This window comes from Cricetulus griseus, chromosome 3 (genome assembly GCF_003668045.3).
Source record: "Cricetulus griseus strain 17A/GY chromosome 3, alternate assembly CriGri-PICRH-1.0, whole genome shotgun sequence".
In the NCBI taxonomy this organism is placed as follows: Eukaryota; Metazoa; Chordata; class Mammalia; order Rodentia; family Cricetidae; genus Cricetulus; species Cricetulus griseus.
The window spans coordinates 99,588,608-99,607,590 of record NC_048596.1 but is presented as its reverse complement, the minus strand read 5'-3'; the positions used below and the strand labels follow the sequence as shown (position 1 = coordinate 99,607,590).

Below are 18,983 nucleotides of genomic sequence, written 5' to 3'. Positions count from 1 at the left end.
TTGCTGGGGCTGGAACATGGCCTTGTTCAATTACATCTTCACCAGCTTTCTGTTTCAATGGTTCTTTCACTGCCTAAGTTTGGCTATCTGGAAACTCAATATGTAGACCAGGCTAGTCTTTAACTCAGAGATCTACTTACCTCTTTCTCCTGAGTCCTGGGATTAAAGGTATGTATCACCATGCCTGAACCTAAGATTTTCTTTAATTTCTTTTCACAAATTGGAAGTTTAGTTAGATGAAGTCTCATCAGGCTTTTCTTTAAACATTTTCATGGTGCTCCTATTCTCCTCAAACTTTTTTTTTGTATTTTTCCTTGCTCAGCTTGCTCCTTTTCATTATTAAAACTGGCCACTAATACCAAGCAACACAGTCAGTGCTAAGTTGTTTTGAAATGTCCTATGCCAAAGCTGTTAATCCACAACTCTTCAATTAGCCTCAGGCAGACATTTTTGAACAAGGGCAGAAAGCAATCAGGGTCTCTAGGCCACATATTAATAATCTTCTCTGAGCCCCCATAGTTCAAGTCATCCTGAGCACCACTGTCTTCCATGTTCCTACTAGGATGGTCCATTAAGGCCTACTTAAAATGTTTAACTGCTTTTCTAACCCAAAGTCCAAATTCTTTCAAACAAAAGCATGGTCAGGCCTATCACAGCAATGCCGAAGTCCCTGGTACCAACTTTTGTCTTAGTTAGGGTTTTATTGCTGTGAAGAGACACCATGACCACGGTAACTCTTACAAAGGAAAACATTTAATGTTTGGCTTACAGTTCAGAGGTTTAGTCCATTATTGTCCTGGTTGGATGCATGGTTGCATGCAGGCAGATGTGGTGCTGGAGAAGGAGCTAAGAGTTCTACATCTGGATCCACAGGCAACAGGAAGAGACTGAGAGACACAGTAGGCCTTGATTGAGCTTCTGAGACCTCAAAACCCACCTCTAGTGACACACTTCCTCCAGTAACACCACACTTCCCAACAGTGCCAGTCCCTATAAGTCAATGGGGCCATTTTCATTCTAACTACTACAAAGCCTAATTAATCAGATAGTTTAACAAAGTATTTTATTTATACTAGAGGCTAGTTATAGATAGATGATTCCTTTGTTTGGTTTGCAAGTAATATTGAGATGATTTCATTTAAATTATTCTCTAGCCATAAAAACAATTATATTAATATAGTAATCTTATAAGTATTGATTCTATCTCATAAATATGAAAGTAGCAAGACAAAATATCACATTTCATAAATAACCTGAATAACTTGCTATTCTAAATTTGATCATGCTCTGAATATCTTACAGGTGTTATTTTCCTAAAAAAAGTACATTCTTAAAAATGCTGATGCAAACAACAGAGGACTACAAACTGAACTACTGTTCTTCAAGTTTAAGCATCCATCCCATAGAGACAGTCTTCCCTCCTGCAGTGAGAATTAAAGTACACTCTCTTATGGTTTTCTTTTCCTGGTACCAGGCATTTGCCTGTTCTTAGGTAATGAAGCCCTATACTATTTCTCTGTCTCTAGAAAGAACACCAGCACATGTCAGAAAGGAGCATTTTCTCAAACAGAATGTAACATTCTGGAGGAAAAAATAGCAGATAGAATAGGCATAAGAACACTAGAAATCTTAAAATGCATCCAGTCCTACCACAAGCCAAGAACATGGTTACATAAGTCACTGTTCATAAAGAAGAGGATTAGATAATCAACAACTGAATAAACATTTATACTTAAAAACAGGAAAAAACATTTTAAAATAGGCCAACAAGCTGCTGCTTCTTTGATATGACAGGACATGTTTCAAATTCCCTAGGTTACTGCAAGTATTTTCTAAAATAAGCAAACAAACAGAAAACAAATAAGGAAAAAGCTAGTTTAAATCTAGGTTATGACACAACATACATATAGCCAAATAGATTGAGTGAAATGTTCAAGTTTTAGAAAAAAAAAGATTCTATTTTATAGTTTAAAGCAGAAAGATAGTGAAAGGGATTTTAAAAAGTACAGCTTCACTATTTGTAATAGCCAGAACCTGAAAGCAACCTAGATACCCTTCAACTAAGAATGGATAAAGAAAATGTGGTACATTTACACAATGGAGTACTACTCAGCAGAAAAAAAAAAAATGGAATCTTGAAAATGGATGGAACTAGAAGAAACCAACCTGAGTTGAGGTAACCCAGTCACAAAAAGACAAAAATGGTATGTACTTACTCATATATGGCTTTTAGACATAAAGCAAAGGATTAGCAGCCTACAATCCACACCACCAGAGAAGCTAGGAAACAAGGACCCTAAGAGAGACATACATGGTCCCCTGGAGAAGGGGAAAGGGACAAGATCTCTTGAGCAAATTGGGAGCATGGGGGAGGGGAGAGGGAGTTAGGAGATAGAGAAGGGGAGAAGAGGAGAGAGGAGGACATAAGAGAGCAGGAAGATTGAGTCAGGGGAAGAATAGAGGAGAGCAACAAAAGAGATACCACAATGGAGGGAACCATTATAGGTTTAAAGAGAAATCTGGCACTAGGGAAATACTCAGAGATCTACAAGGATGACCCCCAACTAACAATCTAAGCAATAGTGGAGAGGCTACCTTAAATGCCCTTCCCTGATAATGAGATTGATGACTACCTTATATGATGCCATCCTAAAGCCTTTCTCCAGTAGATGAGAGACACCCACAGCTAAACAACGAGGTGAACTCCTGGAATCCAGTTGTAGAGAGGGAGGAGTGATGAGCAAAGGGGTCAAGACCAGGCTGGAGAAACCCACAGGGACAGCTGACCTGAACAAGGGGGAGCTCACGGACCCCAGACTGATAGCTGGGAAACCAGCATAGGACTGTTCCAGACCACCCCCCCAACATGGGTGTCAGTTAGGAGGCCTGGGCAATCTATGGGGCCTCTGGTAGAGGATCAGTATTTATCCCTAGCATACGAATGGACTTTGAGAACCCATTCCACACAGAGGGATGCTCTCTCGGCCTAGACACATGGGGGAGGGCCCTGCTCCAAATGCTAGGACAGACTTGAAAGAACCCCCCATGGAAGGCCTCACCCTCCCTGGGGAGCAGAAAAGGAATGGGATAGGGGATGGGTGGGGGGCAGGGAAGGAGGGGAGAGAGAACCGAGATTGACATGTAAAACAAGATTGTTTCTAATTTAAATTTAAAAAGAAAAAGAAAAAATATAGCTTCAGAGACCAGAGTGGTAGCTCAGTAGTTGAAAGCACCTGTTGCTCTTGCAGAAGACCCACGTTCAGTTCCCAGAACCCATGTCAAAAGGCTCACAACTATCTGTAACCCTGCACCAGGAGCTAGGATGCCTCTGATCTCCGGTCTCTGCAGGCACTGACATTCACATGCACATACCCATATATAGGTACAAGCACACGTGTGTGTGTGTGTGTGTGTGTGTGTGTGTGTGTGTGTGTGTGTGTGTGTGTGTGTGGTTATGACACACAGAGAGAGTGAGCACTTCCTGAAATCACTTTCCCTTTAAGCCTTTCACATTTAGACCACCATGTCCTGTCTTCTCAACTTTACTCCTATCCTAGTGACCTTAACTTCTAAAGTTCTGACAACAACTTTTTTCACTGCCCATTATGCTTTCAAGTTCCTTCTTTAATAGACCTAGATCCACAACCCAAAGCGTTAGTAACTAGTGGGCACAGTGCCACATACGGATAATTTTACCATCTTGGGAGGTGGAAGGACTGGGTACAAGACCAGCCTGGACTACAAAGCAAGACTTGTATTTCAAAACCAAAACAACAGTATGTGACTCTAACAGCGTCCTTGTATACATCTTCTAATCTACTGTACCCTTTCTACCAAACTTTTAGCAAACTTTAATAACTGTGGTTTAACTTAACATTGCTTACAACAAAAAGTATTAATTGGTATTACTTCTATTGTGTGAAGCAGATACTCCAAGTTCTCAGCCAGTAACCATGCTCTCTTTTCTTTCTAAAGAAATCCTGATTTAACTCAGCAAGTTAGTGCACCTGCTAAAATGCTATACTTCCCGGGCTCCCTAACAACAGGGCTCTGTGACATTAGAATTTAAAATTCTGATAAGTCAGGGAAAGCTCTTTCAAAGGACCCAATCTACCCAATAGACACAAGGAAAATTGTACTCCTGGAGATAAATAAACAAAAAAACAAAGTAATTCACAGCCCTGAGTCATAGTACTGCTGTGCTCTGCCCTGAACTACCTGCCTCCCATGTTTGTGTTACCTGAGGGTAATAGAAGTCTTATTACAGTCTTTAAAATAGTTGTGTGTTTAAAGTATATAGCATGATATTATCAGATACACATAGATAGTAAGATAGTTAACATACATCAACTCACATAGTCATTTTCTTTGTTTTTATGGAAAGAGCAAAAAAAATTATTCTTACATACTTTGAGTTATTAGAGTTTCTACTATTTACAATAAATACAATTCCTGACTTGTTGGCCTATTCTATTTCGAACACAGTAACCACAGACGCTTTAAAATTACATATAAGATCACATTGCCCATATCCCATTAGGCTCTTTACCAGGTTAACAACATCTTTTTTGGCCTGGCCCTGCAACATCTCTCAGCTCAGTTCCTATAACCCTTCACCTGCCTTCACCTTGCTCACGTTTGTATGCTTCAGACACACTGAAGTCCTTGCTAGCACACTGTCAAGCCACACTGCTGGTCCCTAGGCCTCTGCAGGATGCCCTTCCCATGCTTCACCTGATTTGCCTCTGAAGTAACTTCCCTAACCACTCTTTCCAAAACAGCTCTAATGTTCCCTCCCATTGCTTCCTGACACTTCAGACCGCTTTATTATGTTAAATTATGGTTGCTTAGTTTTTTGTCTTACCCCTAAGAAGGACTCTCCCTGAAGACAAGGACCTCATGTGTCTTCTTCTACACTGTATCCCCAGTGACTCATACCAGGCACTCAATAAATATCTAAATAATAAAAACATATAATTTCATTTATACTGAAGACTCTGTGTGTGCATACGTGTGTGCATGCGAGCATACATGCATGTATGCCTAAATGGAAAAAGTGAGCTATGGCAGAGTCTGGCCAGTCTTTCTTCCAGTCTCACTTGTAGAAGTATGATCAATCAGCTGCCCCATTCTTCTGTCACCATAGGGCTGTGCCTATCACCACACTGACAACTGCAGCCATGCCTTTTCTAACATGAGTGACTATATCTTTCCATACTGTAAGGCAAAATAAACCCTTTCCTCCCTGAGCCACTTCTTCCAAGAATTTATCACTATGAGAAAAACTATCACTACATCTTGCCTCTATTCTACGACAATGCCTGATTCTGATTAAGTATATCATTTACATTTATAAAGTAAATGCCCACTTGCAGAATTATTACCTAATTATTTACAAGCCCAAGTGAGCAGTGGCAGTGTAGGGGGAGGACTAGAGAAGGTTGACATCAAACTTCTATAGGTCAGCCTCAGACAATTAGTTTGAAATTAAAACAACAACAAAAAGCAACAGTTATGGGCTGGAGCTCAGTGGCAGAATACATCCACCATGCCCTAGGTTCAATCCCCAATACTGAAAAAAAAAGATTATAACACAATTAAAAGCGTCCTCAGTAGCAAATACTTTGTAATTAAGAGACTGTTTCATATGCCCTATGGCCTCTATCACAATTCTCCTGGAGTACTTAATAAAGTAAAAGCTATAAAAATAACAGTAGCTACAAGTAACTAGAAGCACTTGCAAGGAAAAAAATAACACAAACAATTATTAGCGAGGGCTGTGCTAAGTCTCAAGAACACCTTTCTTAGTAGAATGTAATAGCCCCTAAAAGCTACACTTTCATCTGTGAAAATAACTCAAAAGGGTTCTTAGCTAAGTTTATTTCTAGTGTAACTTTAAATCTATATGGGCTGTTATAAAATAGTATGTAGAAAGATAGGATATGAATTGTAATGTTTTAAAGACCCAATGAATCAAAAGTAAGCATTCTTTAACATTAATATTTCAATTAACTTAGACAAGAAATGCCATGCTAATATGTACACCATACCTTTCTTAGGCATTCATATTCCTCACAAAGTTCTCCGGGCTTGCTTAATTTGATTGGTGCTCTGAATATAAACTCTAGAAGAAAAGGAATATACTTTTAAATAGGTTTTTGTAAGAAGGAATCATAACAATGACCTACCACTGACCACCACATTATAAATCACATTTAAAAAACTATGGTTTGTTTATTTGTTTGTTGACACAGGGTTCTCAACTCTGGATAGCTCTGGCTGTCCAGGAACTCAATATGTAGACCAAGCTGGTTTTAAGCTCTGCCTGCCTCTGTGCTGAAATCAGAGGCATGCTCGATCACACCTGGTCAAAGTATGGTTATATTCATTTGAATATTCACTCATGAGCCTACAGAATGAAGTCACTACTTCCCAGCATGTTCTTCAAGGTGCTCCATTAACTGATCATCTTTTCAATATCATTATACTACTCAACCCTTGACTAATTAACCACAAAACACTAAAATTCTATCTTCTCTCCTTTCTGTATATATTTCTAAATCAAACAGATGAGGTCTATAAGATGCAAGTACATGGTAGCTATGCAAATGGAAATAAAAAAATGAAAATTTAGAACAGGAATAAAAGGTAAGTCTTTAAAAAAGATTTATTTATCATGTATACATTGTTCTGCCTACATGTAGGCCTACAGGCCAGAAGAGGGCACCAGATCTCATTACAGATGGTTGTGAGCCACCATGTGGTTGCTGGGAGTTGAACTCAGGACCTCTGGAAGAACAGCCAGTGCTCTTAACCTCTGAGCTATCTCTCCAGCCCTAAAAGGTAAGTGTTAAATGTTATCAAAAAGCAAGAGCCAAGCATGCCTGGAATCTCTGCACTCAGAAGCCAATGGCAGGGACTGCCATAAATTCAAGAATAGCCTGGGCTACAGAGCAAGAACCTATTTTAAAAAGGGTGGAGGGGTACACACTTTATTTCTGTAAATATGACAACAGCTTATATCCTCTAGATGTTTAGCGTTCTACCTATAGTAAAATTTTACAATTTATTGATAACACTACCTCCAGTGTTGGTTCTAGAAAACTAAATTCCTCAAAAGCCCTTTGTCCTTTTTCAATTGTCTCAACTATTTTTCAAAGAAAGTATACTGAGGAATAAAGAAGACACTTAGAAACTCACATAAAGCCATCATCCCTACCCCCCTTCTGCACGTCCCCTCCCCCAGTTTGGAAAACAACCTATCAGCCTTACCCACTTCAAGACCTGATGACTATTTCAGTCATATCCAGAAGCACATTCCACTTACAAGAAGCTCATTTAAAAGCTGACACTTTAAGAGAAAAGGAAGAAGAGAAACAGTATCAAAACTCCTTTCTAAAAAGTACTTTAGGAGATAGAGATGGCTCAGCAGTTGGGAGCATCAGCTGCTCTTCCAGAAGACCTGGATTCAATTCCTAGAACCTACTCAGTGGTTCAGCCATCTCTAACTCTAGTTCCAAGGGATCCAAGCTATCTTCAGATCTCCAGGCACCAGACACACGTTATGTACAAAAATACCTTCAGGCCAAACACTCATCACAGAAAATATCTTTTTTTAAAAAAGTACTTCAAAGGCACATACTGCTAACCTATTACAGGTGAGATACTTCACACACTTGTCAGAGAAACCTTCACAGAAACATCATAGTAGGCATTCTAGCCATTCCACAACTGAGGTAGGCAACTGTGGGTCTCAATGGTCTGCTTGACACAGCATCACAGGTGCATAGCAAAGATGGAAGAGAAGCTTTAATAGGAGTAAAAAGAGAAACTATTTAATGATTAAAGGGCAATGCTTACAAAATGAAGGCCAATCTCTCTCCCCTACTACAAAAAGCATTTAGTGGTGCCCCTCTTGAAAAAGTCTTCCTGGCATGTCTGTGGGAGATGGTCTTGAATGTGAACTGACACAGGAAGGCCCAGTCCACTGTGGGAATATGCCCAGACACTATTCTCCGAGCAGGTCGTCCTGGCTGTATACAGAAGCTAACTAAGTGTGAGTCTGTACTTAAGCCAGCAAGCAGCATTCCTCTCCAGTTTCGGCATCAAGTTCTTGGGAATAAGCTTTTAAAATAAACTCTTCTAGCCTACTTTGATTTTGGTCAGTATTTTATAACACAAAGGAAACTTATATACTTCCTTACTTATCTAAAAAGATAAAATACTCATTAAAAAGATAACAGTAGTGAATTTGTATGAACTTACAACACAGCAAATACATAAAAATTTAAGGAGAAATTAATATAAAATTATGGTAAGAAATTTAATATGCCACAATTAAAAACATCCATTAGGCAAACCAAAAAGGTAGTAAAAAATAAACAGAAAAATATGCAATAATACATTTGATCGTATTTACATATGTGTGTCCACACAATGAATAGAATATTTATTATTTAAAGAAAACAAGAAACTATAAAAAATATTTATAATATACTGCATTACAAAGACATTTCAAACAGTTTCAAAGAATCCATACTATAAAGACTCATCTTTAACACTGACTACCAGCCGGGAGTTGGTGGTGCACACCTTTATCCCAGCACTAGGGAGGCAGAGGCAGGCGGATCTCTGTGAGTTCGAGGCCATCCTGGTCTCCAGAGCAAGTGCCAGGATAGGCTCCAAAGCTACACAGAGAAACCCTGTCTCGAAAAGCCAAAATAAATAAATAAATAAAATAAAATAAAAAATAATAAGAAAAAAACACTGACTACCATTTTCCAAGTTGAGCCTTCTAGGTACGCAACAGCCAACTGTTACCCAATATTTTTTCTCATTAAATCCCTTTCCTGATTAAATTTGCAAATGTAGATTTCTGTTTATTACAACTGACAAGGTTGGCTGTTTCTATTTTTCATATAGTACTCTGAAATAAATAGTAAACCAGGAGCTAGTAAAACCAAGAAGAAAAAGAGAAAGATTTAAAAAAGAGAGAGAGAGAGACCTAAATGCAGGTACCATACTTCAATCTGCAGCAACTGTTAGCACTATGACTGGTATTACATATACGCTCCTTTGTATGGCTGCTTGTGTATCTACAGGACAAACAACTGAATGCTGAGACAAAGATGACTATGCTTTTAACAGATAATAAACCCACCTTCCTAAGACTACACTGGGTTATGGTCCCACTAGCACAGCATGAAATTGCCATCAGTTCAGCACACCTCAAGTGTTCAAACTTCAGCTTTGTCAATCTAAGAAGCAACAATGACATTACATGAGTAAAACTGAGGACTTTCCACAGAGTTAAGAGTAGTTTACCTTTCCTGAGATCGGTTCCCTTTATTGCTTACTTAAGCTCATCTTCTTCATTTGTTAAAGTCCCTCTATGTAAGTCACACCATGTGAAGAACAATACTTTTCCTATCTATCATTTATGTGGATTTTGCTTATGGAAGATATTCTTATGTAATACATTATTCAAATTGTTCTTTCTTTTTTGTTAAGACAGGCTCTTTGACTGGAACTCAGAGATACACCTGCCTCAGACTCCCAAGTGTTAGGATTGCAATTAAAGGCATGCATGCCATGCCTAGGTTCAATTTGTTCTTTTATGGCTTCTGCATTTTGTATCATATTTGGACAACCTTGAGACCAAGACACAATGCTATCACAGTTCCTTCTGGCACAAACCAAAACAATCTTCTCGGATTCACTTTTTAAAGTTCTAAGTATTTTGAGAAGAACATAAAGAACATAATCTCATCCAGGCCTATAAATAAGACTACTATCCAACACAAGAGAATAAAAATACTTTAGTGATAGCTTGGGGGAAAAAAAACGACAACTTTACCATTAGGAAATTTTCTGTCTAAAACAGTTCTTGCTGGTTATTTATCACACAATGAATTCTACTGTTTTGCATAACTAGTATACACTAATTTCAAAAGTGAATAAAACTTTCAAGTATTGAGAGCTTAATATCCTCATCTTGTAAATAATCTAAAACTTAAAACTTGACCCTAGACAAGAAATAAGCCCCAGATAAGTCAAGCTCAATTTCCTCTTCTATAAAATCAGAATAATAGTAAATACAATTCTAATTAATGACATCATTCACTTTAAGCTATAAGGATCAAATGAGTATAAGGAGAGCGAAAACTTTTTGTAAATTATTTCAGACAGTGGAATACAGCACAATTTATTAAATACAGGATTATAACTGATATTAATGGTACCATGTTCTTTACCCTATAAACTTGGTTTTATTAGCAAGTTAAACTTATAAGAAACACAGACCTAACCTAGCTGTTTTTATATGCATATTCCACAAAAGACTAAGTTCACTTTGGAACATTTATTAAGAAATTCATGTAAGGCTAAACAGGAAGTCAGCATCTGGCATCACAAACCCTGCAGACATGTTCATAATATCAGGTTTAGGCACTTGAAGTGAAAGTATTCAGAAATGTTAAAGCTTCTCTTTGCCTCAGTTTCCTTATCTACTAAGTATGAATCAAAATACTGGCCAACCTATCTCACATGCAATTAGACCACAATTACTATGATCTATCACATCTTACTATATTCCTAACTTGTTTGAAATCAAATGACAAGAGTAGGTGCCATCATATACCCACTAACATTAGAAGTGACATAAATCATCTTAATACTGGGTTAGAATAATTTAAAAATGCAAAATGCTAACTAAGAATGATGGCCCATGGCCCATGCCTGTAATCTCAATACCAAAGGGTAAGACAGGAAGAACTTGGGTCTGAGGCCAGCCTGGGCTACATAATAAGACTCTACATCAATAATAACAATCACATCAATATTTTTTAGAAGTATTGTAGAGTGCAAGAAGTCCTTGTGTACACAGAGAAGCCTTGAAGAAGCCAGGAAAAGTGAAACATGCAGACTTGTTTCTTCAAAGGAAGATTTTACCTGTCCTCCTGGAATGCTGGGAAAGAATGTAGCTTACAACCCTGGTGATCCCTTGCTATTTATTGAGGCAGGCCCTACCGTATTCCCCTAGAATGTATGTTTTGCTTATCCCAGACCTTTCTACCTAAATCTTGAGCATTGCTTCTAGGTCATAAAACCCATTCTAAGGAGTGATGCCACTTGTGCTTTGAAACAGTCTAAGAAACTTCTATGTCATCTTAGGGCCAAGGCAATCCAGACACCACAAGCATTATGTTTCCTATAGTCATTTTCCCTAGACTCTAAATCCTGGGCACTATTTCTGAGTCAACAGTACCCACATTTGTGAAAGAAGATAGATGTGCTTTGTAAAGAATTTCAATGTAAACATGTCTTAAGCTCTGCTATACTCATGGGACTGAGTTAATTGTTATCAAAAAAACTTTTTCCAGAATCGTGCTGTGCTAAAATTTGGCTAAAATAAACCAACTCAGACTATCAAAGTTTGGCCCAGTACTAGTTACCTAAATTGGGCTGAACTGAGTTTCATTCTTCCCTCACTGGGATTATTTCCCTGCCAGCTGTAAAGCCTGCAGGGACCATCCCCATCCCCCAAGTATAATGCTTTAAAAAAAAAAAAAAACAAAAAAACAAAAAACTAATCTACCTCATAGGAAAACAGTAGTATTAATGCTAGCAGTCAATGAAGAATCCTTACAATAGGCCTCGTGTGTGGCATATACTTGTAACCCTAGCTTTCAAGAAACTGAAGAAGGATCATTGTGAATTCCAGTTCAGCCCAGATTACATACTGAATTCAAAATCAACCTGAGTTAGGTCAAAAATACAAAATGAAAGTTTTACAATAAAAATATGCAACAGTTAATGAGCACACACTATAAACTAAATATCAAATACATACAAATCACACATTGCCAAAAAGATAGATATCAAAGACCTAACTGCCTGTCATTATGAAGGCTTGTCTACAAAGCTAGCCCTTGGCTGATGCCTTGAACTTGGATTTTAGGTAGGCCCCTACCCTCCCTGACATTATCAGTAAGAATGGTTTGTTGCACCTCACTGACTCTAGAAATACCTGCTTACCTACAAGGAGTATGAAATTTTGATACATGCTCAACAAAAAGCGCTAGGTAGTAAGACTCCAGTAAGTTTTCCTGGTTGGTAACTTTCATGCATTGCTCCACTTTCTTTGCCAGTGGAGTAATACCCATCTTGCATGCCTCCGCTGAGAGAAAACTATGGAAGCCTGTACCTAATTTCCCCAGACTTTGTCCTGAAAACTGTTTTCTGTTGATTTTGCTCAGTACTCTTTCGCTGCCCTAGATCACAGCTATGAGCTCAACTACATGCTGAGTCCTCTAAGTGCTCCTGGTATCTAAAGCTGAACTGTAAACCACACACACACACACAGTGTAGCCAAGGATAACTTTAAGATCTTCCTGCCTCAGCCTTCTGGATGCTGGTATGCAAGTGTGCACTACTAAATACCTAGCTCTAAATTCTTTAGGTCCTAGTTTGTATCTGAGAAATGATAGCAGTATTACACATTGGTTCAATATCAACTTTTAATTCATTCTTATTTCCTAGCCAATACTCCTCTAAAATCTGTAAAACTCTACTACAGTTCAATCTTACAGGTAAAATGCTATTTGGCTTAGAGTAATTATAACATCAAAACAACATCTCTGGGGCTGGAGAGATGGCTCAGAGGTTAAGAGCACTGGCTGTTCTTTCAGAGGTCCTGAATTCAATTCTCAGCATCCACATGGTGGCTCACAACCACCTATAATGAGATCTGGTGCCTTCTTCTGGTGCCCTCTTATGTAGGCATATATGCTGGCAGAACACTGCATGAATATTAAGTAAATAAATCATTTTTTTAAGTCTCTGAACCTCCATTAAGTGTGGCATTTTAATCTGTCTGGATGAGCATGGAGAAAATGAGCACAAGCAAAGGTAAGAAAATGAAAGCAAGCTCTCCTTTTAAAATTTTTATTGCATGTTTATTAACTTATAGGAGGGGGTAATGTGTGCTACTGTGTGCATAAAGAGGTAAAGGACAGCCTCAGAGTCAGCACTCCTTCCACTGTGTGGGTCCCAGGGATTAAACTCAGGTGGTCAGGGTTAGCAATATGCAATCTGTCTGCTGAACCATCTTACTGGTCCTCTTTCAAATCATTCTTTCCCAGTTGAATGGAGACTATGTAATAGACACTTAACATTATTAGTTAGTATGAACCATTGGGTTCCATGAGTCATAAGATAGTTTGTATCTGATGATGTGGGATTTTGCTTAATTTTTCCTTACTTCCTTAACCTTCCTAGGATTATATGTCAGCTTCCTCCACCCCAAAAGAGGAAGTTGAGGTTGACATGCCAGCAACATTACTACAAGTAGTGAAACAAGGCATCACAGCCAATAGGAAAAGCAGTACAACCCTCTCTTGCAGAGGTGGTTAAAAAAAAAAAAAAATCTGCCAATCCCATGAGGCATTGTTGCTTAGTTGGTTAAAAGTGTCTACCTAGGAAAACATCTACCAACTGTTCAATGATTCTCAAGTGTTTCAATTTCAGTAGCACAGGAAGAACCACTCATGCTTCCCTCCCTTAAAGAAAGAAGTGCTGGACAGACTTTGGGTGTATGCAAGCACAGAATATCCCCATTCATAAACAAATCCAGGAGCTGACAGAATTTCCTGCTGCCTGCCCTCTGACTATGCATACCAGGAAGAGAAACTCCCAAGGGACAAGATGTCCTAAGGATGATACACACTTGGGGTCAAGAACCTAAGCACAGGACTTACTTTAGTCTAATGTAAATTCTAAGAACAGAAAAACATCCTTAAAGGTCCTAGTTAAGGTAGGGTTAAGAGAACCCTAGTTAAGATAGCATTCTCTGGGGCAGGGTGACTAGTGATTTGTTAATAAAAACAAATGAAATACAAGACAGACATTTTGCTGCTTGCAGCAAGTCCAGTGTCACTAAAAAAAAAAAAAAACATCCACACTCACTGTAGTACTTTTTTATTTTTATTTGTTGTGTATGGGTATTTTGTCTGTATGTAAGTCTGTGTACCATGTGTTTGCCTGGGGCCTGTGGATGCCAGAAAAGGGAACTGGATCCCCTGGAACTGGAATAACAGACAGTTGTGAACTGCTGTGTGGGTGCTGGGAACTGAACCTGGGTCCTCTGGAAGAGAAGTCAATGCTCTTAACCACTAAGCCTACTCTCTAGTCCTTCAATGTAGTATTAGAAAAAAGAACCCTACTCTACTGTGTTGGAAAATGCTAGCTTACCATCCCCAAAGGACAAAGTCAACTGTCCTCTAGTTCCTGGACATGACTGAAGACCCCCATCATGATGTTTGATTTCTTATGAATGTAACAGAATAAAAGAGAATTTGGGATTTACTCAATCATAAAAACCTATTAAGTCTTAAATCTTAGTGAGAATATTCTCATTGACTAGCTATTTGTCCTTGACTCGTTGTTTTTAAAACCCTCTTGGCAGGCCAGGCATGGTGGGGCATGCCTTTAATTCCAGCACTCGGGAGTCAGAGGCAGGCAGACCTCTGTGAGTTTAAGCCCAGTCTGCTGGTCTACAGAGTGAGTTCCAGGACAGCCAGGACTACACAGAGAGGCCCTGTCTCAAACAAACAAACACACACAAACAAACAAAAAAACCCTCTTGTCATGAATTTCCTCATTTGTAGAACTATAGACATGATATAAAACAATGAATTCAAAAGGCTGTAAGCTGTTAAAGCATTTGGTTAGTTATTTACCACCATACAAAAAATTTAGATTAATCTCTACTGAAAAAGAAATGGTTAAGTGAGGAGTGTTGCATTCTCTTCAAACATAAAGGGACAATTGTCTATAACCACCAGAGTTGGTTCTATACTACTTACATTTCAATGCAATATAAGACAGTCATGGTATGCAGTCTCTGCCACCTCTGCAGTCTATATCACCTTGTTCCTTCCTGACATCAACAGTTTATGGCTCTGCCCTATGTCTACACCTAAAATGCTCTCAACCATCTACTCTCACTCACTCTTCTCAGCCACTATCCTTATTCAACTTGTACCAGGCTAAAAGTAAACCATCCCTCAATAACTCAGGGTATGCTGGGCCCATGTCTAACTCACTAATCATAATGTCTCTGTGCTGTCTATTACCATTTTCTAGATGAAGAAACTGAGGTACAGAGATTTTAATTTGTTAATGCCCCAGTGCTGTAAGAAAACCATGACTGAAACCCAGGCAATCTGGATTCAAATCTGTGCTCTCACATACTAACACACACACACACACACACACACACACACACACACACACACACGCGCGCGCGCGCGCACATACCTAACAAAGAACATAAGAAATTATAGCCTAGGTTATACAAACTATAAAAACCTTTAAAAACAAAATACTATTAATGTAGCAGGTTGGCAAAGTTCAAAAAGTTTGGTACAGACAAGAGTTGGTAAGGATACTGTATTTTTTTAATTGAAAATATTTTTTCTCACATAATACCCTGATGGCAGTTTCCCTCTACTTTTCCCAGCTCCTCCCCACCTCTCTTTCCATCCGGATCTACCCCTTTCTGTCTCTCATTAGAAAACAAACAGGCTTCTATGGGATAATAATAAGATAAAACAAAAATACATTGGAATTGGACAAAACAAACTAACAAAAGGAAAAGAGTCCAAGAGCAGGCACAGGAAGCAGAGACTCATTTGTTTGCACACTCAGGAATCCCATAAAAACACTAAACTGGAAGCCATAACACATTATGTAAAAGTCCTGTTGGGTAAAATGAGAGTAGAAATATATAACATTTAAAATTAATAAGATAAACATAAAATAAAAAGAAGAGTTTTGATGCTAATGCTACTCCACATGCCCTGGCAGGGCTTTTTCTCAGACCTGAATTTGGTGGCAGGGGTCCCCTGTGACTGTGGCCTCTCTTTGTGATATTTTGAAATTCATCTCCACTTCATGTGACATTTCACTTAAATCTCACAAAAGTGTCCCTGTGCTCAGAGAACAGAAGCCCACAGAGGGTGACACCATGGTTCCTTCAGGCCTCTATAGCTAGGTAGGTCCTCTGTGAGACTCAAACTCATTAAAAACTTATAATTAAAAAAAAAAAAGAGTTCTGACATGACATTATGAGACAAGGAACCTCCAAAGATGCCATATAGTTCATTTTTCTGTTGGCTACCTACTGCTGGTCATGCAGTCTACTCTTTAAGAGTAGTTTGTTTCCCCAGTGAAATTCACTTTGAGGAAACTAAATTTATATTTGCAAGTGCTTATCAATTGGAGATTGTTTCTGATTTAAGGAAGGGGGCATGTGCCTCCTTTCCCTTTCAACTTTCAGACCCCAACTAGTACAGACCCATGCAGGTCCTGGAGTAGTATGGAAATCTAATACAGAAAAACTTCCTAAAATACAAACACATATGAAGGTGATCTAAATGAAATAGCCAAATAGTGGGGGAGACAGAGCCTCAAATGGTCATCTCTTGTCATCAAATAAAGCTTCCAATACCAGGATTGGATTACATCTAATTGAGTTGTTGGCCAAAGGGGTCCCACATGAATCCCCAAACAACCCAAGTTGTTGCTAAGACTAAAGGTTGCTTTCTACCAACTGACAGCAAGGCCCCACTGCTGAAGACAACATTTTAAACACGGAGAAGAAGAGCTGGTGCCTACATGGTGCATTCACCTATATTTTTTAGCATCTTTGGTATAGGAAGGCACTCTGCAGGCTACCAAAAGAGAAATGTAAACACCAACACAGTCACAAACTCTTTGATCTACAATGGTGTCCTGCCTGCAAGATATACTAGTGCAATGGTGGCACAAAGTTTGTGGGAGTAACCAACCCATACCTGATTTGACTGAAGACCCATTCCACAAGATGGAACCTATACCCGACACTGCTTAGATGACCAAAACATGAAACTAGATAGACCTAGGGTAAAACCAAACACTACTAGTCTTCAAAAAAATACCAATAAAATGACTATACTTATAGATCAGTGCTCAGCCATGATCAGTTTCCTCCTACAACAGATGGGAACAAATACAGACACCTACAGCCAAACATTATGCAGAGAATAAGAGACCTCAGAACACTCATGGAACCCCAAAGAAGAGTAGACAGAAAGAGTGTAAGAGTCAGAGGGATGGAGGACACCAAGAAAACAGTGCCCTCTAAGTCAACATGATTGACACACATAGGCAATTGCACAAACTGAGGTAGCATGCCCAAGATACTGTATCTTAAAAATATTTATGTGTGCAAGGACAAAGACTTACATACAAGAATGTTCATTGCAGATCATCACAATACTTAAAACTATAATCTGAATGACCTTCAAATTGAGACTGACTAAACAAACAACTATATAAGTGGGGCACCATTTCTATAACAGTTGTTCTATAACGTTTGCTTTTCTCCTAGCTTTTTAGTTGGCCTGGTGATTTGAGGTAAGATGTCATCCACTGTGCATAAAAATATAGCAGCTCTGGATGGCATCTTCCCACTGAGGTTCACCATGTTCTCCATTCAGTCAAAATGAGTAAATCACCTCCCAATCTAAACAGGACATGACCGGGCTCAAAACTGCCTGCAGCCTCTACACTTTGTAAACCTTACTCTGCCCTTGCTCTCACTTCACAGGGGTCCAGTAAGGATCCCTGCCATTAGCCACGCCCAGCTTCCTCAGAATCTCCTGGAAATTTTCCTCCAACCCTGAAGGAAAGCTAAAAGACCTCCTATTTCTCAGTGGCTCTGTAAGGCTCCCAAGCCTTTCACCCTACCCACTTCAGCCAGCAAATGCCTGGAGACAGTAGGCAGGGAATGCTTCCCCTCCTTATTAGAATCCTAGCCTCTTGGGTCTGGGTAGCACCCCGAGCTATGCTGTTTATCTCCTCAGGCCCATGAGCAGAGCACATGTGACTCTCTGCTTCTTGCTTCTTACTAGCTGCTTCTTCCCTTCGCCAAGAATCCACTAATGTCTGAAACCCTGGCTGCCTTGGCAACCTTACAGTGCTCTCACAGGATTTTTTTTTTTTTTTTAAATAAGGCTCTTCTAGTTATTCTCAGCAGGGGTTTTTATCTGCTACAATCTGTTCCACTGTAGCCAGCACAATTTAAAATCTACATACTTCATAAGCACTGTAAGAAAAATAAGATTTCATGATAAAACCACACAGCATAAATGAGACCAAACTATATTTTCAAATTATGAGATGAAGCACATTATAAAGCAAATGTGGATATACAAATAAATCTGAAAAAGAAAGGATCCACAGGAGCTGACATAGTAAGAAAGGCCAGGCTGCCTGGAGGAGGTGAGTTATGGCAGGTATCACGAAAAAGTGCTGGCAAAGACAAGAAAGCTACTCATAAACTAAATAAGTGCCCAGCGAGAGTGGGACACAGGAAGCGGTGGACAGCAATGGGAGGCAATGTGAGTGGAGGTGATGGGATGGGAGCAGTTGCTGGGAGGCTAAAAGATGGGGACTACAGCCCAAGGGTTAGTTCTAGATACAAAACAATGCATTTCTCTCTGCCTCTGAGGGACATGGGTACAGTGACATGAAACTCCTCTAAAAGTGGTGATATGGATGGGAGGAGATTAAGTTAGAGCAATTATTATTGAGTGAATGACACATAGGTCCTAAGAACAAAAGAGAAATAAGAAGGAAGAGACAAGCCTAATAGACCCACGGGTGTTAAATACTCTCTAAAAAGGTTAAAAGAGAACCACCAAGATGGCTCAGAGGGCAAAGGTGCTTGCCAAGCCTGATAACATCAGTTCAATCCCAGAAACCTACATGGTGGAAGGAGAGAAGTGACTTCCGAAGTTGTCCTCTGACTCCATACAGACTGTGGTATACACAAAGGTACATGCATGTGCTCCCACAGGCACACACACAAAATAAATGTGAAAAAGGTTTTAAATGATTAAAACCTTGATAACAAAGAGAGACAAGAAGCTTGGGTCTTT

At 39.2% G+C, this 18,983-nt stretch overlaps 1 protein-coding gene across 1 annotated transcript in view; it reads right to left on the bottom strand.

The window, feature by feature from the left end:
• Nucleotides 1-18,983, bottom strand: part of Rnf169 (ring finger protein 169) — a 57,544-nt gene that overhangs the window by 27,394 nt on the left and 11,167 nt on the right. Inside the window, 1 exon segment of the mRNA XM_027407762.2 lies at nt 6,051-6,124. Within this exon segment, the coding sequence (XP_027263563.1) occupies nt 6,051-6,124 (74 nt within the window).